General features: G+C 41.2%; 1 protein-coding gene across 1 annotated transcript; it reads left to right on the top strand.

Annotated features, from left to right (window-relative positions):
* Window positions 1-15,649: 15,649 nt before the first annotated feature.
* TRAT1 (T cell receptor associated transmembrane adaptor 1) lies at window positions 15,650-20,620 on the top strand. The gene is made up of 5 exons (XM_034060126.1): window positions 15,650-15,752; window positions 17,249-17,285; window positions 17,909-17,970; window positions 18,999-19,057; window positions 20,197-20,620. The coding sequence occupies exons 1-5, from the start codon at window positions 15,650-15,652 to the stop codon at window positions 20,455-20,457; spliced, it is 522 nt and encodes a 173-aa protein (XP_033916017.1). The 3' UTR covers window positions 20,458-20,620.
* Window positions 20,621-23,310: the final 2,690 nt, after the last annotated feature.

Genomic DNA, 23,310 nt, shown 5'->3' with positions numbered 1-23,310 from the left:
TGCCCATTCTGGCACTGAACAAGAGGTTCTGATGAAGGAGAACCAGCCAGCGATGAGGACATGAGATTGGAAATGCAGGCAGTCATCCATAGCAGAGGGGGTCAGGTCAGGCTGACCGAGATCCGGGGAGGCAGTGAGTGAAGGGATACTCTGGAAACATAACCCTCACTTCAGGATGAAGCCAGATTTCTAAGGTGAAGGCAGTGCAGTCTGCCTGGGAGCTGGCAGCAGAAGGGACCCTCATGACCCACTCCCACACACAGCAACCGATGCCACTGGGAAGTCCCTGAAGATTGTGGCGTGTTTCCAGCATGGAGCACATAAAGGTGTCAGGTGAGGCTGTCACAAATCATCCAGCTTTCAGCCAGGATACTGAAGGGAGCTGGCACCCGTGGAAAGAGACCATGTCTGTGGAAGCTCAACATGTTCTTCTGAGCTAATACTGAAAGAAACTGTCACAACACTGAGGGATAGGGGGGCAGCTAATATATTCAGCAGACATATCTATGTGTATCGAGGGTACCAAATAGGCCTGGTTTTTGCTGGGATTGCTGATGGATTAGACAGGCCATGTACAGATAAAACATGCTGTCTTCTCTATCAGCACCATTAGCAAGGGGAGTCAATAATTAAAATGCCTTGACAACCAAAACTCAGATAAAGCTTGCATTCAGCTACCAACATCCTGACTAAGAAGGAAAATGATAAAACAGGCTTTGTATACAAAGAGCTCATTTTCTTCTGCATCAGTAGATGGTGCTGTTTATATTCTAGCACAGGTTACTTCTGAGAAAGAGCTTTCACAGAAGCACTGAGTGCTTTTTCTACACCCCTCTTTCCATCTCCTTATATTGCCAGACTTTCTTCCCTCTAAAGTGGCTGGACAACAATCATATTAGCACTCAGTGGGTTCAACCACGAACTTTAGATTAGTCTGTCACCATAAATAACCAAAAGAGTCAGAGAACATGTAGGACTTCTATGCTGCTCTCAGTAAATACTAATGTGATCTTCCCTTTCTAAGTGCCCCTGAATGCATCTCACCACAATGCTATCCATAGCAGGACTGTGCTGAGCAGCAGAGTGACAGCCCTCTGACAAAGCTCAAACACAGTACATATGAGCACACAGTGTTTAGCATCAGCATAGAGATTTGACACACTGGAGACACACGAAAACCACCCTGAAATCTTTTATAACACCACTTACTTCTATTAGGCTACCAGAACCTCAAACACCCTAAACTGTCACGTTCAGATCAGACTGGTAAGGGCAGAATGAGGGAGGACACATCCTGCAAACCCTACATGAATACCAGCCCCTTTTCTGATTCCCCAGAGCAGAGGCAGCCTTGATCCAGCCAGAAATAAAACCAGATGTCCACAGGCAGGCACAGATGCCCTTGTCCTCTAGAAATGCAGCATCTGGGCATTTGTTCCAGTCTCCTCCCTGAAACACAGGGATGTTGTGGAATATCATGCAGTCTTTAAATAGCCTCAGAGGCGTGACGAAACAGAATCAATTTCTAGGATAATAGGAGGAAAATAAGCCCAAATATACACACATAAATCAAGGAAGTTGGCTGCTTACATAAAAGTGCTATAAGTGATGCAGAACTGTGCAGGACTGTCCTTTCCCATTTGCCTTTTAAAACTATAGCATTCCATACTGGCATTCATTCTTCTCATGGCTTCCTATTGAGTCTGACACTAGAAGTTGCTCTAAAGACAATGTGTTGTAAGAAATAACCTGGAATTAACCTGTACCACAGGATGCATTCAGCCCATGAAAATAACGGTAAGACCACAAACCACGAAGAGTGGCACCGACACCATTGAGGCAGCAATACAGTGCAGTGCTTGTCAATCAGCTTTCCTAACAGAGAGGGGAAGAAAGCAACCAACCAACCCAAAATATACCCCCAAACCCCAAGGAGGTATCTGTTCCATTTACTGCTGCCTTAATTTCATAGCAAAAACAAAACCATAGCCCAAGTGGCAAGATTCAACACTTCCATGGATTTTCCCACATAAACGGATAAGGTTTATATGTCCAGTACAGGTTTCTAACCTGCTGCTCTTGCCCTGGAACACTGCTTACGTATGGACTCAGTTTGGCTCTTGCAGTGGGCCTCACAAAGGTTTCAAGGACACGTTAGCACCACCATCCAAGGGTCAATGCCCCTGGCTACCTTAAAGAAGCATGTCCTGCATCATGGGCACTTTGGTTAACTGTCCTTTACTGAAATGATTCCAGTTCTGCTCTGTGTCTTTCTCCCACCTCTGTCTCTTTATTCCTTACCTCTTCCTCTTGTTAAATCTTGCTTCTCTTTTCCGCTGCAGTATCCCCCGGTGCCCTTTCCAGAAAGACCCATTCTCCCATCCAATCTTCGATGCAAGGGGTTCAGCATTAAACTCAAGAATCCATAACGAGAGGAATTTCCTGAGAGCAAAGGAATTGAACTTCAAAGTGCTGCACAGAGACTCAGGAACTCGCTGCCCCAGTCTGCATCTCCACAATCTCTTTCTGAGCTAGAACATTCACCTTGAGAAAGCACCAAATATAGCACACAGATAAATATGGTTTGGCACTCAGTGCACTCTGCTTTTTCCTTTGTCGTTCTAATGAAGCACCACAAACCACAGTTCTTTACTCTCAACAGAAGCCATATATCTGATAGCCCTGAAAATACTTTCCTGTACCTTAAGCATCTGTCTCAGAACTGCCATCCTGCTGTGGTAAACTGAATTAGGTACCTTGACCTGACATTTACTGTACATACATATTGGTTTGTTTTCAGTCCACGCTTTGCTCTCTCAAGTTAAGCCACCCTTTGGACAGAGATGGGAGGAGGAAACAGAAACAAAGGAGGATGAGACAAACTGTCATTGGCAAAAGACTCCAGCTCCTGCTGTGGGATTGGGTCTGGTTCTGTGCTTAAAGACAGAAAGATGAGAACAGAAAAGAGCTGGCATGAAAGGAAGGAGCTTGAAAAGCTCTCCAAATTAATACAGATGTCTGCTGGAAGGGTCTGAAGTTCTGGCTGCTCAGCTTATCATCATAAACAAGTCTTCACACAGGGCAGATGGATGTATTGACCATTTGAAAATCCTCTAGATGAACCTTAGTTTGGGTTAAGGTAGCAGAAAAAGGTGCTCGCCATAAATCACAGACATTTGACATGAAGCAGCAGGTCTCGATCCCACTTTTGGCTAACAAACATCTTCATCTCTGAGCTACAGCAAGGTGGCTACCAACTAACTGCTGACCTCAGTGTGCTGGTGAGGGGAGGGAGGGATATGGCTGATCTGTACAAAGTAACTCTGCAGTACAGTAATGCAGCATCTCTCTGGCTCCTCTAGAAGCTAGTTTGCTTTAAGAAGCGCTAATTGCATGGATACATCCAACTACTTGGCCAGCATTTTCTAAGTTTTGAAGACTTGCATGCCCTCCCCTCCAGCTCCTAATAGGAGACAATGACATGCTGCTGAAGGCTTGTGCATGCAACCAAACCTCTTCTTTCTCCTGTTAGTGCTGTCAGGTCTCTCATATGGGGTAAGACATCCTTGCCTAGTTGTGGCCCATCACATGCTTCATCATCATTAGAGCTTTACCTTGTGAATCAGTGCAGGAGAGGCACTCCAGCCCTGCGCTGCACCTAGGGAGACAGGTCAGGAAAGAGGGCTTAAAACGTAGCCTGCCCACAGCAAGCTATTAACTGTGCAGCTCAGGGCAGGAATCCCTCACCCCCTTTAGGACCAGGATGGTCAAAAGAGCAGTTGTCACTTTGGGAAAGCAGAGGTATCAGGGATGTACTGTAAGTACTCTAGCCACTCATTAGTGATATTCCTTATACTAGTGCTCTGTTTCCCTCCTTTGCTTCTTCAGACTTAAAATTTAACCACCTAAATCATCAATGCAACACATTTAAAACCACTGGCTTCAAGGTGAGAAATACAGGTAGTATTTCAAGGTTGCTCTCTCAGGCTCTCTACAACCACAGGGAAATATTACTAAGTTGACGTGTAAGTCACCTTAAAAGCATCCTAGGTAGGCTAGAAACTCCCTCACTCCAGGAATTTTAGAAGTACAAGTGTAACGCCCTTCCTGAAATCCTGGACACATTTAGCTTTAATTAAATGTCTATCCCATAAATGAGATGTGAATTAGTGCTTTCACCAAGTCATTGCAGGGCTGAACTTGCAAATATAGAACTGTTCAGGAGAAAAGCAGAGCCAAGACTCTGAATATGCATCCTAGATTTGTCTGCACAGGGAAGAAAAAGTGACTCCAGTGTATGGAGGAAATCATGTTTCTTCTCTATTCAGGAGAAGACAACCTGCATTCCTTATTCAATGATATCCTTCCATCATGGCTTTAAACAATCTCACACAGCTGCTGCTGGGTAAGAGGTGTATTCTATATTAGAACTGCCTGCAATTTGATGGTGGGTGTACGATCATGCTGTGTATGCATGCACAGCATTTATGGATTCCACTTGATAAAGTGTTCTGATATGTTTCAAGGATAGACAGTCCAGTAAGAAGTCTTTGATATCAAGCCTTAAAAAGCACTTCAGTACAGATTCATATCTGTATGCCTTGTCTCTGTATTTCAGCATTGCCTAAGCTGAATGGATGGGCACATTGAAATATGATTGATAGCAGGGAAAATAGATCAGTGTTAAGTCACAGCATTAGCGCAGGAATCACACATCCAATTTGTGTCTGTTTAAGCAGTGATATAGAAACCTTTGTGAGCTACAAATGGCCTCAGCCAGTTGGGGTTTTTTGGTTTGTTTTCCTCAATCAAACAAGCTATCAACAAGGTTATTTTAAAGAATGTCCTTAGCCTCTAGCTATGGAGAAAAAAAAACATTGGGTTTTGCATGTCAGCAGCATTATCAGTGCAAACTTCTGATGTATACTAGAAGTCAATGGTGCTTAATAGAAAAGCAGTTTTACACAGAAAATTCTAACTTCCATTTTTGCACCCCACGGTTTTGTTACTGCTGTTGAGTTGTAGCACAACTCCAGGAAAACTGGTTCAAGGCACATGAGAACCTGCCACGTCTGTGCAGCTAAACAATCCTCTGTGAACAGTGTGAACCCCCTGTCCCACAAGGTAAAACCACGATGTTTATGTTTCAAACACAGAATAAAAGCATTCATAGAATCATAGAACAGTCAGGGTTGGGAAGGACCTCATCCAGTTCCAACCCCCCTGCCATAGGCAGGGACACCTCACACTAAACTATATCACCCAAGGCTTCATCCAACCTCGCCTTGAACACTGCCAGGGATGGAGCATTCACAGCTTCCCTGGGCAACCCATTCCAGTGCCTCACCACCCTCACAGTAAAGAATTTCTTCCTTATATCCAATCTAAACCTCCCCTGTTTAAGCTTGAACCCATTATCCCTTGTCCTGTCACTACAGTCCCTAATGAATAGTCCCTCACCAGCATCCCTATAGGCCCCCTTCAGATACTGGAAGGCTGCTATGAGGTCTCCATGCAGACTTCTCTTCTCCAGGCTGAACAGCCCCAACTTCCTCAGCCTGTCTTCATACAGGAGGTGCTCCAGTCCCCTGATCATCCTTGTGGCCTCCTCTGGACTTGTTCCAACAGCTCCATGTCCTTTTTATGTTGAGGACACCAGAACCACACACAACTGTATTTTACTGTATTTAATAAAAGCTGCAAACCAGAATGATCAGCCTTTACCACAATTCACCCCTGCCCAGTAGCTGCAATATCCAGGTTATGACTGTTTGGCTAAACCAGAATTGCTTCCAAGAGCTACAGAAAATAACTCACAGCCTCCCCTCCACTTTAGCACGGTGCTGTAACTCCTAAAATAGACTTTCACTTCAAGCACAGGTTAGAGCAAGGGATAAGACTGATGCTTTCTGCAGGATGCCTGGCTCACAGCAAAGATGAACAGCTTTAAGCATGCATTTAGTCATGTACTGAGAGGAAAATAAAGCTCGGTGCACAAATATCAAAGAGTAACACTAACTTGTAGTTAGCATAGCAAGTAACTCCCTTGCTTGCCTCATTTAATTTTCAAGCTTCAGGGGTTAATCCACCTCCCTGTACCCCCTTTATGCCTCCCTAATATGTCACTCTCTGCTGGGGAGGTGTAGGTAAGGTTGGAAAATGGCTTGCTCTACATATTTCCTCCACTTGATGGGAATGCTATCAAGTTTCTGAACTCCATTTGGAAAAGCCTTTCTTTACAGAAAGTGGCCTAAGTAGTATTCTGCAAGCTACATATTTTTAGTACACTTTCTGCTAAGCCATCAACCAGTTTTAAAGACAGAAATGCAGTTTCTACAGTGCTCATACAGAGGGGAAGCACTGCTGGGTGCTTTGGTGTCATTCAACTCCCATCCAGTCCCACTCTGACACAGATTTGAGCCTACATACACATACATCAGTGGTGATGTGGAAGGATGTGGGGTTTCTTTACTTGGCAGTAAAATCAGCATCTGAACAGAAATACTTAAATAGTAACCAAGCTGTGCAATTGCCTATCGCATTTAAATGCTACGTAATCGTGTTCTTTAGGTTATAAAAGGAGAAAAGCCACTCATGCAAATATTTCTGCATCTCTGGACAGTGCTACAAATAAAGTACTGACTAAGCAACACAGCAAGAATTTACTGGCACCAATAAAAGCATGTAGAGTAACTCTTTCCTAAGCATCCACTATGGAAGTGGGAGCTGCACACACACACAAAAGATGACAAAACCACTCCTAAGCAGCATATTCCCATAAAAAGAGAAAAAAGCCTTTCTTGAGTAGTCAGACTCAAGAGTTATTAAGCACAGGACATGAATGGAAGGACCATAGTAGCCTAGATTAGAAACAAGGCAATAATCATGGGTTTATTCTGCTGGGTTATTAGCAAAACCAGCACACTTAGAGATGGTCAGTTTTCAGCAATGCCATCCTTCTGAGAGAATACATGCTTGGTAGGCAGGAAGCTGAGTGAAATGTGTCATGGTGCTTCTGTTGAGAAAGCTTCCTCCTGCTGAGGATGCAGTATTTGTGCATGAGAGTAAAGCCACCCATGGCACTCAACCGGGCCTGTGACTGCATTTTTCAGCATTTACATAGAGACAAGTTCAGCCTATGCCTTGCCTTTTCCATGCAGAAACACTAATTCAAGACTCTCATGGCTAAAGAAAACACCTTAAGTGTATCTAATACTTACTTTGGCCTCTGTGAAATGCCAAAATGTGCATGTGAGTGTCAAATAATCACTTTATAGCCTTGCAACAAATGTTTTGTGGAACAATACAGCCATTTTCCATGCACCTCTGCTCTCTTTCTGCAAATGCTAGCAGGTCACTGACAGTTCATACTACAAGGAAGCTAGGAAGACACTTTGCTGTGCCCAAATGTGCTGCTGAACAGGAAGTAGTAAAAAAAGTTCTAACAGCCGTGGATGTGGTGAGACAAACACTGTTATCTGCTTACCAGTTATTTCTTTAAATAGAGATGCAGCCACAACACTATTAAGATGAAAGGCTCAGTAGCTGGGTGATTCGGTTCAAATTCACTACTCCAATGCATCACTGACCACTTTTCAAGGGTTAGCTTCACAGTCATCGTTTCAAATCTTCATCTTAACCTATATGTGCACTAACTAGATCTAAGCTGTCCTTTGGCTGCACTGCAAATGTACCTTGGCTTATTAAATACTCCTCATTACTGTTTCTGACTTCACAGACGTGCATGAATGCATCCCTTGACTCCCAGTGCTGTGGTTCTGCTGCTGCCCTCTGGCATCTGTGTCACATTAGGGGAACAGAGTCCCTCTGGGTTAAAACACAGGAAGGATTTTAGAGGAGAAAACCATGACATTTAAATGCTTTTCCCTTCATTGTAATGGCAAAAGGAGGTGGGAGCAGACGCGTAGAAGGCAGAGTCTGACTTCTAACCTGCACTAAGACAGTCTAGCCTAGGTCTTCAGCACCTTTCAAAGAGCTCAGAATTCCTGTTGTGTGCACAAGAAAGGCAGACCAAAGCCCAGTTAAGACCCAATGTGAACCATGCTGTGGTAACATACACTTCAAGGAGTAACATAAGAGATTGAGAGTTCAAACCTAGCAGCCTGAGTTAGAACAATTCATTAACTGTGATGCTAGTTAAGTAACACTGGAGCGCAGGTGTTGTTCTGCTCAAAGCAAGGGTTATCTTCATTCAAAATTGTATCTGGGAACACTTCACTTAAAGCAGAGCAAACTGAGCTCATTACAACAGAGAGGAGAAGCTTTTGACATTCTCTGAGCCAAACACTTAAGCCAGAAGCAATGGATGAGAAAGTCCACTATGAAGGCTAAGCTGGTTAAAGGGCATACTGCGGAACGGGAATCAGCTTCATCACTTCAGCACGAAGCACAGTTGAGGGAGGAGTCAGGTATTAGCTCAGTCTTATACTTTAGGAAGGCACTTAAGACTGCTAAGGGAGATTCTTTACAAGGCTCCAGGCCACATATGCAGAGTTTGGGTTTTCTGTGCTAGCATTAACTGAGCTGCATGGACACTCACTGGAGTCCCAAAGAGCTTTTAAAAGCACAAGCTGAGCAGTTTTGGAGCAATATCTTGCTCACAGTTGCTTCTTGCACTTGGGTCAATGGTGGTAGAGTTGCAAGCTTGTTACAAAGCGTGGAGGGGAGCCCGTTGGCTTCACTAGGGAGTCTCACACCAGGAATAGTTACAGGATCAGGTCTTTGACTTCCCAGGGGAAAATATTTGCTCACGTTCTTTGTATAAGTGTGTCAAGGGGGAATTACAATAATCCTGCAACCAGGTAAATGGATTATAGCAACTTCAATAGGACATCCATTCTTCTTGTGGCTACTGAAAGCATTATCACTGCAGATTACATCTCTCCCAGGATATAGCATGTGTCTGAACAGAAAATGAGATCCACTGAAGTCAATGGAAAGGCCACGCTCCTGCTGGTTTAGGATGAGGTAGCATCTGTTCAGTTTTCTCTCTGCTAGCTATGCAGAGCCTGCTCAGCTATCTCACAGCACCGAGCACAAAAACCCCACCTCAAGCTGCACAAACGTGCAGGGTTAGCTTTCAATGGAAATTTCAACAGTGCAGAATTACCAAGATAAGAAGTTTTCTCTTTAGAGCTCTCCATGATAAGGTTTTGCAGCAGTCAAAAGGAAAACCTGTGGTTTCTCCACAGGAAACCCATGATACCGTTTGTAATAAGAGCCATAATTTCAGGGGCAGTAAATGTGCTTAACAGTGGTTTGAAAAATGGTGAAATTCAGGACTTTGTCTACAATGCCCAATGACACTGATTTCTGAGAGCCATGAAGTACAAGATTCCCTGTCAGGGTCAGCAGAGCTCTCTGCAGCCTTTGAGGCTGGCTTAAAAGGCCTTGCTTTTTCTGGCAGGTATTTCACGCCAACCTCGCTGCTGTAGCATCGTTGTTCATTTATGTTCAGTACACAGAAAGCACCAGGGCTGCACCTGCAAACTAAGCAAAGCCCACGTGCTAAGCTTAAAAGGGAAGTTTGTGATGCATTTGTGAGATTAGAACCAGAGCAGACTCCACTTTGGCATAAGTTCCCCTTAAAACGCTTCTGCTGTAGTTACTTTCCCCTCAAAGCCTTGAACATTCATTACTAACAATACATAAGACAGCACGTTCTGTACTTCAAGCAGAAAAGTCATTTACATCTTGCTACTACTACAAGGTTTCTACTACATCGAGGCTTCTACTACAGTCGGTCTCACTTTCATTCTTTGCAAGGGGGTTTCCACTACATTATATTGCATTAAAAATAACAGTTTCTCAAAGAAAGGTTGTAATTTGAGTAGCGATAGAGAAAGCAGGCAATTGAGGCCTGGCTCTGTTGTCAGCCGTGCAGTTTGCTTCACCTTCAGGAAGTCAGAATAAACACCCATGCTGCAGTCTTAGCAAAGTATCGGCAACACACACACAGAGTGCTAAAACGTGCTGAACTAAGTGACTTCTTGAGTAAATAGGCACAGATTCATCAAGCCAAATACATTGGAGCATTTGCCAGCTGCCTATTCAAGTCACATTTTCTCCAACTACACTTGAAATCCAGCTAGTTTTAATACTCATTTTCTAAGAAACAGTTAAGGCAGTCCCCTGAAGCCTGCTGTTGGCAGCATAGCAAAGACTTCTGTCTTTGAAAACAGGAAGGATTCAAGAGGGCTTTTCAGGGGAAAGCTACACACTCTGAAATGACTGTCAGATGAAATTCTTTTCCCTTGAGACCTCCAGTCGTGTACAGCAAACTCCAGACTTGGAGGAGACTGCTGGGAATTGCAAAGGTATTGTTATGTTTCTGAAGAAACCACAGGAAAATGTTCTGTCCTCCCATGGTTCATCTAGAACCAGAAAAGCACTTCAAGTATAAGATTCCTTGTAATTGCCTTGCTTCTGGAAACTTGCTGACCTCCTGTGTTGGTGTTCCAGCAACATTATAGTCTTTCCTTGGTCAGCTTCATGCTCCCTGGCAAGAGTCTGCTATCTCATCATAGGAATTAGATATAGATATCTAATATGTTTGGCTGCTGCCATATATCTCCTTCAAGAAGCAAGTGTAAACCTTTCAAGCTCATATATACCCCTGATGCCAGTTGAAATAACATAGCAGTAAGTGTATTACTGTCTCCTAGAGCATGAGTACTTAACAGGCCACTTCCAGGCTAACTATTCTGTTCTGTACGTAGCACCATGCGTTTTCAAGACACATACTCCCACACACATCCATAACATGTTTTTTTTTGTTAGGTTTGTTTTTTCAGCTAAGACCAAAGAAAGAAATTGAAGATCCCTTTCTATGGCTTCCCTTCCCAATACAAAGTTGTCTTTCATGCCTCCTTTAGGATGCTTCTGCTTGTCTTTCTCTAAAACAACAAAAGAGTATTTCATAAGCTTTTTCTACTTTGTCAAGTGATCTTTCAGTCAGCTTCACTCATCACCCAAGTCTTCTGCCCAACAATACTGCTTGTTTGACTCCATTTAAGCACAGACCTGCTCCTTCACGTACATCTGGGCACATCAATATTTAATAGTACTCCACCTACCTTCCCCCAGAACGTAAATAGTAAGAGCTATTCTTGGCCAAATCAGACATCTGCTTGACATAGATTCTTATTTTGGAGACACGAGCAGCATATCTTTACTGAAGATCACACAAGTAGCTAAGCAGTCAGAGACACCTTCCAAGAACACGCACCCAGCAGTTCATAGCTTGGAGGGGACTTTCAAAAGAAGAGGAAATGCCTTTGTACACAGTAGATGTGGGTAGAGCAGCATTACTATGTTCTTTCTAAAGTTAAGCACCATTTGTCCTTGCCTTCATTACACTGAATAACACCACTTTAGGCAGACTACTGGATCACTAAGGTTTTTAACATAGCACTGAAATAAAGGACAAGAAAGAAAAGTCTTATATTCACGATGGATTTCGCAGCCTGCAGTGAATAATTTCTTGCTATCTAACAGAGCTTCCAGTCTGTTGCAGCCTGCCCAAAACAGTGTACCAAGCCCATCTCCAATCCAATAGACTTTGCTTCTCCAAGCCAGTCAAAGCTAATACTGTACAACAACGGTTTGCTCTTGGAGAGCAGATTTATTAACACACCACCAGGACTACAAACCCAGAAATCCCCTGCTGCATTCTTAGTGTTCACCTTTTCATCATCCTCCTAATTATCTCCAAAGGAGTTTATTCCTTGTAAGCTTCTTGTTCAGGCTGATAAGCATTTCATTCTGAATCCTCTGCAGATCTCAGATTTGCCCCTCGTGATGCTAACATAGAAACTGAGCAACTGTCTCCATTTTGACAATGCATACTTCCCACTCTCTCCAGCTTCTCTTTCAGTTCAGAAACCTTCTTTTTCTTAACAAGAGGCTTCCTCTTGAGATGCATACTCTTATCAGATAGCCCTGAGACGCTTCGGTTCACTTGATCCTACAACATGGAACCGCTGAGGCTTGTAACAAACCCTTTACTTTCAAACATACGAATTGCAGTATCTACAAAACTGTATCTCTTAGCTTCTTAAAGCAAAAGTTAAGACTAAGATCATAGAACACATTACTTACTGGAAGGAGATCTAGATCTATATTCTGGGTTACAGTGAAGTGTGATGGATCCATGCATTTTGGTTGAACAATGAGAAATTTTGATGCTGCCTGTTATCTATGAATGTGGTGTCCAAATTCAGTTGCTGGCAAATGCCAAAGCTATATCCAGTCTAAAATAGCGTCATTTTTCATTGTGATAATTACAACCTGAGAACCAGTATAAAATGTAAGAATTCCTACGACTTTCAGTATTTTTATATCAATTTCTTCACATCAGCTCACTTCATAATAAAGCTCCAAGTAGTTAGGAGTCCACATAACCTTTTGGCTCAAATGGAAGGGTATATTATATTAAACAAGACTAACCCCCTCCTACATGTTCAAATAAGATGCTAATCCAGTATATTATCTTTTCAGCACTGATCTAAGGTTGTTAATATAAGAATAATATTCCAAGGTAATAACATCCCAAATAAGCATATCCTGCAAAAGACATTTTGCTCACATAAGAGCCTTTCTCGAAGAGTAATGTAAATTGCTCCTTAGAATACACTGAGGGCTATTTCAATGTATGTACTCCAAAAAGACAAACATTGCAATGTGATTTATTTCTTCTCTTAAGAAACCCTTCCCAATTCTACATTATACATAATTGGAAATAAAACTGTTTGCTCTGCAGGAAAAAAAACCCCAAGAGATCCTCAGAAGTTAACAGAAAGCTTCTTTGACAGTACTCAGAGTGCAAGCTTACTCTGGAAGAAGCTGCTCTGATTCAGAGAATGGCTTCTCTACCCAAACACAGGCATGTTTTGTTAGATTGCAGAGATAAAGCCACAGTAAGCCACATGTTGATTTACCCTCTCTTTCTCCAACTGCTCTGGACTGTGGGACAATTCATAGACTTTAAAGAAAGGAAGAAACTTATTATGATATCCTTACCTGACCTTCCAGAGCTAGAAGTGGTATAATTTCTGCATCATCTCTCTAAATCCTGTTTCAGATAAACTGTAGGCTCTCTCAGCAATGCACTTTCACACGTGGTTTAGAAACCTCAAGAGAGAAAGAGTCAAAGAACACTCATAGGTAAAATAGCTCTGTAATTTAGTTTAAGAGGTACCTAAATACTTCTGTGGAATTCAACATAATATCACAAACAGGAAGGCTTAAAGTACGGGTCTCATAGGAAAGTTACAAAAATAGGTTTGTTTCAGGAAAAATTGAACTAACAGTCCTATACATGCTCTTCTGTGGCAAGACAAGTGGATAATAAATGCAAGCACACACATAAACAGTTTATCCCTGCCTTGGAGGCAAGCACTGAAGGAGCCTGCCCGTTTGCTAGCAAGGCTGTAGAAGCCTGAGCCACATTTCCTGTTTGTGAGAAAGCGACTGAAAGAAGACCAGAGACGTTTAAAATTGACGGCAACTCTAGAGACAGATTGATGCTGCCGGGTCCAAAGCAAAAGAGCATCCAAGATCTGCCAACATAACTCGATTTCCTGTGGGATAAAGGGGCGGGGAGTAGTCCTAGAAACAACAACGCCAGGTAAGCCTTATCTTTTCAGTATTATAAACTCGTGAACAAAGGAGCAGTAACAACACACTATGGCAGGCTACCAGTCGTCAAGAAGGTTGTTCTGAAGTCAGATTATTAGCAATAGTCATGATGATGATGAGTCATGAGCTTAAAACTGCATCAATTAAGGTTTGTTAATGAAGACTAAGCATTGGTGTTAGTTTTGCACCTAAAATATTCACTGTGCTGAGGGCTTCTTTGCTTTACATTGCGCCGCTTCCCTTCTGAAGTTGAATCTTGCAAAGCAATTAGTTGTGTGTTAATTAATTGCAGTTTAAGGAATCCTTTCCGGGGAATTAATCCTGTCTTAAAAACTCACACAGGTGGAAGCATCTTTAATGCTAATTTAACAATCATCAGTCTCTTAATGGCTTTCTTATTCTAAGGGTCATTAATACAGAATATTATTTATCTCGCCATTTAATTGGAGAGAGTTAAAAAAGAAGAGCTAATTTCATCTCATCTTCAACAAATTTGAAGACAGAAACAACAGGAAACAAACTATTATCTTCCTGTTATCCTTTGTGATGGGTTCTCTAAACAAAATATCTTAGGACAAGAAGGAATGAAACTTAGCACTTCTGCTACCTATTCTTTGCTGTTAGGAGGATAAACAACTGTTTCTAGCCCCAAGTTGTTAAGTCTGGCCCCTTCCCCCCCCCCCCCACATTACAATATAATGAAGCCTGCAAAGAGAAAGCCTAAGAACAAATGCCCAAAACTCTGTTGATTTCTATGTCTTGTCTCTCTTGGTGGAGAAAGTTGTCATAGGTTTAAACAGGAGAAAAAGCACAATGAGCTACATCTTTAGAAAGCCTTTTGTTTGTCCGTATTCAGTTGTGTGAATAAAGTACATTTAGTTTACAGCAGTGTAAAATATTCCAAGAGGAGGTGAGTAACCTCATCTCTCAAGTCAGAAAAGGGAGAAACCTGATCCAGATGGAGTAAGTTACCTAACACAGATGCTCTACTTGGATACAAGTCTAAGACTGACCCTGTTTTCAAACAGAAATGAAAGAACAGCAGAATAGGAACCTATCATTAATACTAGACATCTTCTGGCATTAAGTATTTAAAACACTGTCATCTTGATATTAATTAAATACAGTATTCTCCCCACTCACACATCCCAACTATTTCTAACAATAAAATGAGAATTGTCATAGAACCATAAAATGGTTTGGTTTGGAAGGGACCCTAAATCTCATCTAGTTCCACAGCCCCCCTGCCATGGGTAGGGACATCCTTCCACTTGACCATTCCAAAGCCCTCATCAAGGAACCTTTGGATATACAATGAACTCTTTTCTTCCACAGAGGAGCACTTTACTTCAGGAGCTGTTTGGGTTTCTCTCTGGGGGGGTTCACTGGTTCTCAGCTACTGCTCATCCTATGCCACTACATCCTCTGCTTTCTCGGGAAGAACAGTGAAGATATGAGTACAAATGGTTTTAATAGGAGATGCAAGAAAGCACGCATCAACCATTGAAATTTGTTGCAGGTATTGCTAAACCATGATTCAGAGACATTTCAAGTGAAGGAAGTTGTTTTGACCAACTTCATCTTCAGAACTACATCCATGAACTGCAAAATTTAGCCAGAAATTCCCTGCAAATAGTAAGTAAAAGGCAATTACAAAAATCATTTAAAAGCTGTTCACTAAAATGACTTCTTTCTTTAGCAAGTTCTGATTTTTACTGCATCTTACAGGCAAACCAACAGCCCAGCCTTTGGCTGAATTCCTATGAAGCAGCAGTTCTGCTAACACTTTATTGATGTTGCTTTCTTATTATCTAGCATCTGGTTTTGCTATGAATTATGTAGCTTGTATAGCAATGGCTGTCACAGAGTAAACAACAAAATAGCAGCTTCAATTACAGAAAGCAAAAATCAACCAACTTAAACCATGACAAAAGAGAGCAAACCTCTTAGACACCATAAAATACAATACTATTTTCCTTCAGTTACAGACATGGACTGCCATTTTTCTGTCTGGGGAGTTTTGGCCTTTTTGAGTTTGGCCCTGGTTGTTTCCTTGGTACTGAACATTTCACACTATATGACAAAGAAGCAAGGTAAGTAATGTTGTCTCTCAGTAAGGAATGATTAGAGCGTCTATAGGGAAAGCCATCTCTGCTGGGAGATTTCAAGCCAACAAACTGACTCATGTGAATCATTATCTCTTGGCAAGAAGGATACTAGTAGAGAGGATACAACTTAACACTTTTTAGGAGAGTCAGGTATGATTACAGAATGATCGCTACTGCCTAATCCACTGCTAAATACAGCTACCTAAATCCATACTCTGAAGGCAAACCAACAACGTGAAGGATCCAGCTCTGGCTATATTTTTAAATCTGTTTTTAACATCTGTAATTTCCCTCTTTTCAAATGTACTGATAGAAAATACATTAGAGGAAATTTTCTCCTCCCCACATTCCTGAATGCTTCTTGGAATTTCAGTCATACACATTTTGTATGTAATCAGCTGACTTGGGAAAAAATACAAATGAAATAAAGATCCAATTGCTTTTCATCGTGGGATCCTAATCTAGCTCTTAAATCAATGTGTCACAGTAAGGAACTGATTCAATTTGTGCTAGAGGGTGACTACAGTCATACTCTGGTTTTGGTGCACATTAACTATGACTTCATGCCAGTGCAACCTCTCGTATGCACGCAATCCTATAGGTATTTAGTCATACAATCCCCACCACTTCTACTCAGGGAAAGCTGCCTTTACACAGGGTAAACCGTATCTGTGCTATACGCATAGGTAGACAGACACTGGTGGATTCAACCACATTAAACACACATACGTACATGATACACATGACCAGAATATAAACTGCACTCAAAGTAGAAAAGAATTAGATTACTACAGGATATTAAAAGAGCTGCTGGAGTGTTGTGGGATGGGGGGCTTTTTGGTTTCTTATGGTGCTACTAGGCAGATGTTTCTGTAACAAAATACCACAATCATTTACAAAACTAACCTTGAGCAAGGCTTGTCATGGGATTGGAGACAACCGTGGTAAATCCTGGGGTGCTGAAGCAGAGGTCAGAAAGTCTGGCGTTCCCAAGTTATTTATCAAGCTCTAGCAACAAATCTCTTTGTAGCCATTGCTTTTCTGTTTCAGATTCTTCATCTCTGTGGATCACAGGATATCTCTTAGAAATACAAGCAACAGAACTAGCAAAATAAATAAACCCTTCATCATGTAATATGCACATGATGCACCCCCCCATGGCAGAGAAAAAGATGAGGTAGAAGCAGAATAAGGAGGAAATGAAGAATTAATCATGTTACAGTGTCTTTATGGGGGCTGCAAGCTAATGTAGACTTTACAGCCATAGCAGAAGGTTATAACCCAGACAATTCTTGTATTAGTCAAAAGTATTGGAGAAGAGCAGGGGGCACCCAAAGGTCCTGAGAGCCAAGAGCTTTCGGTTTTATTTCCTACAGTGTAATCAGAAGTATGAAAGCTGACACAATTGTGCTGAAGTGCTGTAAAAGAGCACCTTTCATTTTCTTTTAACTTGATTTTTCCTTTTTAACAATGTTTTTCAGCTAAATTATATAATGACCATGAAGACAACAGCCCAAGGTAAGCTGGGCAAAACCACTTCTTTCTGACAGGGATGAAATAAGCGATACATAATGGCAGATGGCTTTGGAGGAGTGGCATGGGGGGGAAATACAGTATTTCATGCAGCCTGTCTGGCAATGTTAGGTTGTGAGCAGAATGATTGTAGGGAAAAAAAGTTTTCCAAAGAAAACAGGGGAAAAAGAAATAAAATCATGCAGGAGAGATACACTCACGTTTTTTCAACAGCAAAATAACTGCATCCTTATATGATAGCTTTATCTATAAAAGAAGCACAAGATAGAGCAAAATCATTATTTACTATCACTCAAACCCAATAAAACTATAATAATTTAAGAGAACTCTCAGAAAACAACAATACATTATAGGCTGACACTTGCAGAGCAATAATTTATCTGTATTTACATTTCATACTCTTCTTTTACGCATGATGCTCAAAAGCGGTAAAACAGAGACATTGCCAGTCCTTCTCCCCCCTCACCCCTCGGTATGTTTGGTCTTGTCATTTAGGTCACATGCAATCTGCTATTGTTACATGTGTGTAAAATGTTTAGAGTAAAACAGTGGAATCCTAAATAAAGTATACTCTATGAATTAGTTGTATTTTTCCATTCCCCTTGTAGCTACAGTAACCATCACACAGAAGATGACCCAGTTTATGGCAACCTTAATCAACATATTTTAGGTAAGCTTCACTTTCAAGGCAAGTGTGGTTAAAAGCTGCATCAGTTGAAATAGCACTGAAACATGTTAAAGCAATCCAAGACATAAACTACTCGCTACCCAAAGTCAACGCTCCCACAGAAGCTGGCAGAAACAGACACATACCAGTTCTCTGCTATGGCTATCCATGGATGATCAGCAACATGCACAAACATGCTGAAACAAGCCCAGCAGCTGCATGGTGGGCACGCATAGCTTTTCTCTGCTCGAGTGGGCTGTGGTTAATAACTCTTTGCAAAGAAATACAGCATTAAAGGTGATAACATCATATAATTGCAGCTAGAGTTCAATATGAGGAAGGTACACCTCTCAAAGCCCTCATGGTGTTAAAGCAGTATTTAAGTGACATGAACACAACTTTTTTCTAGCCGTATGTGGGGTTAAGCAAAGCCAAAGTATTTGAGCTGTAAAAATAAACAAATCCCCAAACTTTTTCAAATGGGGTTTGCACAAATTTAACCAAGCCAACATGCAGCTGCACTGACCACAACAGTCTGAAAACTGCATGGAATTAGTCTGTTTTACTGATGGCAAAATCAAGACAGAACATGAGCAAATAACTTGAACCAAACTTACAGAAAACAGAGGCAGGAATAGAAGTTAGTCATTAGCTGTTGCAACTCACACGGTCTCTTTCTCACCTGAAGATCGCCTGTGCTGAAAAATACACCAGTATGTGGTTACCCAACAGCAAGGCATCCTCCTAGCAGTCCAAACTGATGTCCACTTAGTGAATAATGAGAAACTTCCTCTCCATATGAACAGAAAATGCTTTTCATTGACATTGTATGTATGCATGACTTAGCTATTTGCCCCTCTATATAAGTAGAAGGAGAGCTCTGTGTGTGATTTTAACACAAACCAAACTTCCCACCAGAGTGCACTGGGGGGAATCAGTTCTGTAACAGGGAGGATCTGTTGATCTGAACATTGAAGACTCAGCAAGGTGTCTTAATAACTGAAACGTTTTTCTGCTTTGATACATTATAGAGGAATGTTGTTATGAACAGATGACGTCCCAGCCTCAAAGACCAGCTAATCAGCTACAGGTACCATTAATTTGGGGGTTCTGAATTAGGGTAATGTGGTCTGTTTCTGCTCTTGTGCTTATCCCATGACAATATAGAACAAAAAACCTTCACACTGCTCATGATGAAAATTACCATGCCTTAGTGTCTCAGTTCTTCAGGGAATATAAGCACAGGCTTGACCCTTTCCTCAAACTGGGTCATTACTGAGAGAGCAGGAGAATTATAGGCAGCTCATTTCCATCCATATGGCATGATGAAGCTCAGTTGCAGGCATACAGATCAGGCTGATTTAAGCCTGCATCTTGCGCCATGGCTTGTGTAAAGAATTCATTTTATTTAGTTTGGAAATTAACCAGGTGAAAACACAAATCTGCATCACACAATAATCATGACTTGGACTGCTCTGTCCTGCCCAGCACAAAATATATATGTCTTAACAAATGAAAGAAGACTGTTTTGCTATTGATTTCTATTTTGTTGAGATACTTGGATGCCTAAAAGCATGTCTCTAATTGAAGTGCTTCTAACATCAATTTCCTGAGCTGATTTCCAGGTATTTCAGAAGGACTGATTTCCAGCCTTATCTCTCTGGATACTTCCAGGGGGTAGAAATACTCTTTTCTTATCTAGACATTTGTTTTCATTAACTTCATGGAAACAGAATAAACTATGAAAATTCTAATGTCAAAAGTGCTCAGCAATTTAGCTTGAAAACCACAGAGAAGCAGAGGAAAGACATACAAAGCATATATTTTGCACAGGAAATTACAACATATACACAGACAAGAATCACCCATATTTGATTTTCTTTTCTTTCTGGGAAGAAAACCAGATCAAATAATGTCTTGCATCCCAAAGAACTTGGACTGGTTATGTAAGCTCCCCTCATTCCCACAGTCTTTCCAATAATACCTTCATTTTTTCCTTACTGCCACTTCCCTAAGAACATGAGTCATTTGCCAGAAGGTTACATTGGTCTGTTTTCTGTACTAGGACAGCTTAATCCTGTGTATCATCTTTACTTTTAATGAATTCATTTACAGCTGGTTGGGGTACACTTCAGCCGCTATGGGTGATTAGAATGCAGACTTGCTCAGTCTTAACCATGATGTTAAAGCAAGCATAACTACTGACTGCTAAAGTGAATTTCCTTCTAGGTGGAGCCTGCCAATCAGATGTGTTATGCCTCGCTTGATCACAGTGTGAAGGGAAAACGCAGAAAACCAAGGAGAAAGACAGACCCTTCCTTAGAAGATGAAGGAAGATCCCCTAACCACACCATGACGGCTTCCAAAGTCAGCATTTACCTCAATAGCGAGCAGCTGGCTGCTGAAAACCCAGCAAAAGTAGAAGCAATTCATGATGACCCCATTCGATTAATGGGTTTGATTCATGCTGCAAAAGGAGAGAACATTTGAATTGTCTTCACAAACCTAATATGTAATCAGGAATTGAGATCTGCTTGTTCATTCTGAGGGAACAGTGAATCACTGGAGATAATATTCTAGCAAACTGACATACCAAAAATGGCATAAAAGGGGTAAGTTAAGTGTTCCCAAAGTGTCTTCCGAGCATATTTACAGACTAAACAAGAAATAAATACAGATCCAGACTGTGAGGGACCTGAAGCCATTTTAAAACGCAGTTATAGATGCTGGTATCTCAGCATTCACATGGTATTTATTCCAGTGAAAATGAATCAACTTACCTTTGGGGTTGGAAAGGACTCTTGGAGATCATCTTGTCCAACCCCCCTTCCAAGGCAAGGTCACCTAGAATCTTTAGTTGAAAACATCCATCATGTTTCAGACAGTCCCAAAAGACCCACTTTGTTTTCTGTAGGGCTTTAGCAGAGTACAACTTCTCTTCCAGAAAGGTTTCAGCAATACTTTTGGAAGGAAACCATGTTTCATACTTGCACGCTTAATGATTTAGTTGTTTTTCCCAATTAAAAACTGATCTGCTGTTCAACACTCTGTCCTTTCCCACTGTACCTGGTCTACGGTAACAACACAGTATATCTAAACATAACTGGAGAACAATTTAACAAGCTTGTTTAAAGTAGCAACTGCACACCTTGCAAGATTTAACAGTATCCCTATCTTCAATTTCCTTCTGTGAGCAATACCAGAATACATCTCAGCTCCTCTGATAATGTAATGTTGTATCCAGCTGTATTCAAGAGTCCACAAAGACATTAGTAAATGATCTGTAACAAGAAATCTTCCAGGTGGGATTTTTTTCCTTCTAATATCCTATGTGATGCTTACATTGCTATTGGGTTTTATATTGTTGTTGTTCCCCACTATTTTGCAAAAGTAGAAAGAGCTTTCTACTTCCCCAAATAATTCACATTCTGTATGAACATTCATCTTAAGACTTTAAACTCATCAAATGCTAAGCGTTTTTGGAGTGTGGGTTTGCTTCTATATTCTGGGAGCCAGTAATTGGGAGTAGCAGCAGGAAACAGCAAGGCATCCTGATGCAGCATGCCTACCTCTAGGTGTCACAGTTCGTCCTTCTCAACGAAAGGATTACTGCCTTTAAAATCCAGACAGGGCACAGTGTCAAGGAGCTTGAAACTCTCAAGCACATAGAGAACCCTGCAAGTGTCTCAGGCCTTGAAGGAGATAGCCCTGAAAGCAGTTATGAGAAACAAACAAAAAACCCCGTAGTACAAAGAGCCAACAGCTCTTTTAAAAGCAGAAGTCAATGGATTCATCCAGAACTGGGATGAATTTCTGAAGAAAAGATCAACATAAAAGGAACATGCAAGTCTATGCTTGATCAAAAGGAAGGGCCAACCCCTGCAGCCAAAGGTGGCCAGCAGAACTGTCTGTCTTGTGCAAGCTCTTGCTTTTATGTGCAAAAATCAAGTCAATACACGTTTGGGCTGTTACACCCCAGAAATAAAGTAGACTAGGAACTGAAGTGATTCTCTATCATCGTCTTAAACCAACCACCACAGGATAAGCAAAAATAATGCCAAAGAATCAATTAAACTAATTTTAATGGAGAACCATATTAAATGACAGTCCTGACTAAGACCCTACAGGGGGAAAGGAGGAAGGCAAAGCCAAAGTTCCAAAGCCAAACACGAAGATATCAGTACATGTACCGATAGTACTAACTTAGTTTTACTAGACTGGAAGGAATTATACTTTATGCTACAGTAGAAACAAAATATTAATACACATAACCATGAACTTGCTTAGACTCACATATCAAACTTATTTGAAGAGGATTAATATGTATTTCATATAAACTAGTGCAATTTAGCTGGCACAAATCAGACACAATATTCATCCCTCTGAGACAATGAAGAGAGCTTTCTTAAACAATCTCTCAAGCAAATAAGCCCAGGCCTGAGTCCTTTGTCACCGTTTTCCAACATAGAAAACAAAGAATGCTGCATTTGCAATATAAATTATGCACACTCTGTACAAAAGTTGCTCTTTCCCAGTTCTCTCACAGGATTTGCACTCTTGTTTATGCCTTCCCTTTAAGACTTCTAAAGTCAAAGAACTTCTGATTTACCCAAATTCAACCTGCCATGTCAGCCTTATCATTAATTTAAGGGAAATGGAGTACCCACTTCTCTCATTGAAGGTACATAGAAGAATAAGGCCACTTCATGAGATTCAGGTACATCTAGTTTCCTTGATTCTTGGCCTTCATTATATAGTCCAGCTATTTATTTATGCCAGTTTTCAGCAACTGCTTTCCCTTGCAACATAGCCCACAGGGCACTTCTGTAAATATTCTCCTTCATCATATATTTGCTTTCAGTATTTAATCACCGTCTCCATTCAGTTTTTCACTGCTGCTTTCACAGACCCCACTTCAGGATCATCTTTAATGGCCTATCAGCTGTTTCCAAGGCATTTCTAATGCTATTGCAGTCCAGATTTAGCTTTATTCCTCCAGCTCTTTACCCTCTGTCTACTTGCATAAGCAACCAAGTAACTATCTTCCAATGACTTTTGGAATGGGTCTCAAATGACTACTGAAATCATACATGGAACATTGCTCCATCTTCAAGCCATGAGAGAAAGATCTAGGTAAGTGGTCATACAACTCATTACAACAAAATAAGTAGAGGAGATGCTAGGTCTTTGTTTATACTATCTCAGTAACTTAACCCGTTTGTCCACTATTATTCACAATTTTGAAGGAGAGGGAAGCAGTGTGAGGCTGGTTTCATTAACAGTAAGCTTAGCATTCAAATACCAATTAAACAAAACGGTGAAGGAAGAGTAAACAAGGAAATA

The sequence above is a fragment of the Melopsittacus undulatus genome, chromosome 2 (genome assembly GCF_012275295.1).
Source record: "Melopsittacus undulatus isolate bMelUnd1 chromosome 2, bMelUnd1.mat.Z, whole genome shotgun sequence".
Lineage (NCBI taxonomy): Eukaryota > Metazoa > Chordata > Aves > Psittaciformes > Psittaculidae > Melopsittacus > Melopsittacus undulatus.
This window is presented reverse-complemented; position numbering and strand designations above follow the sequence as displayed.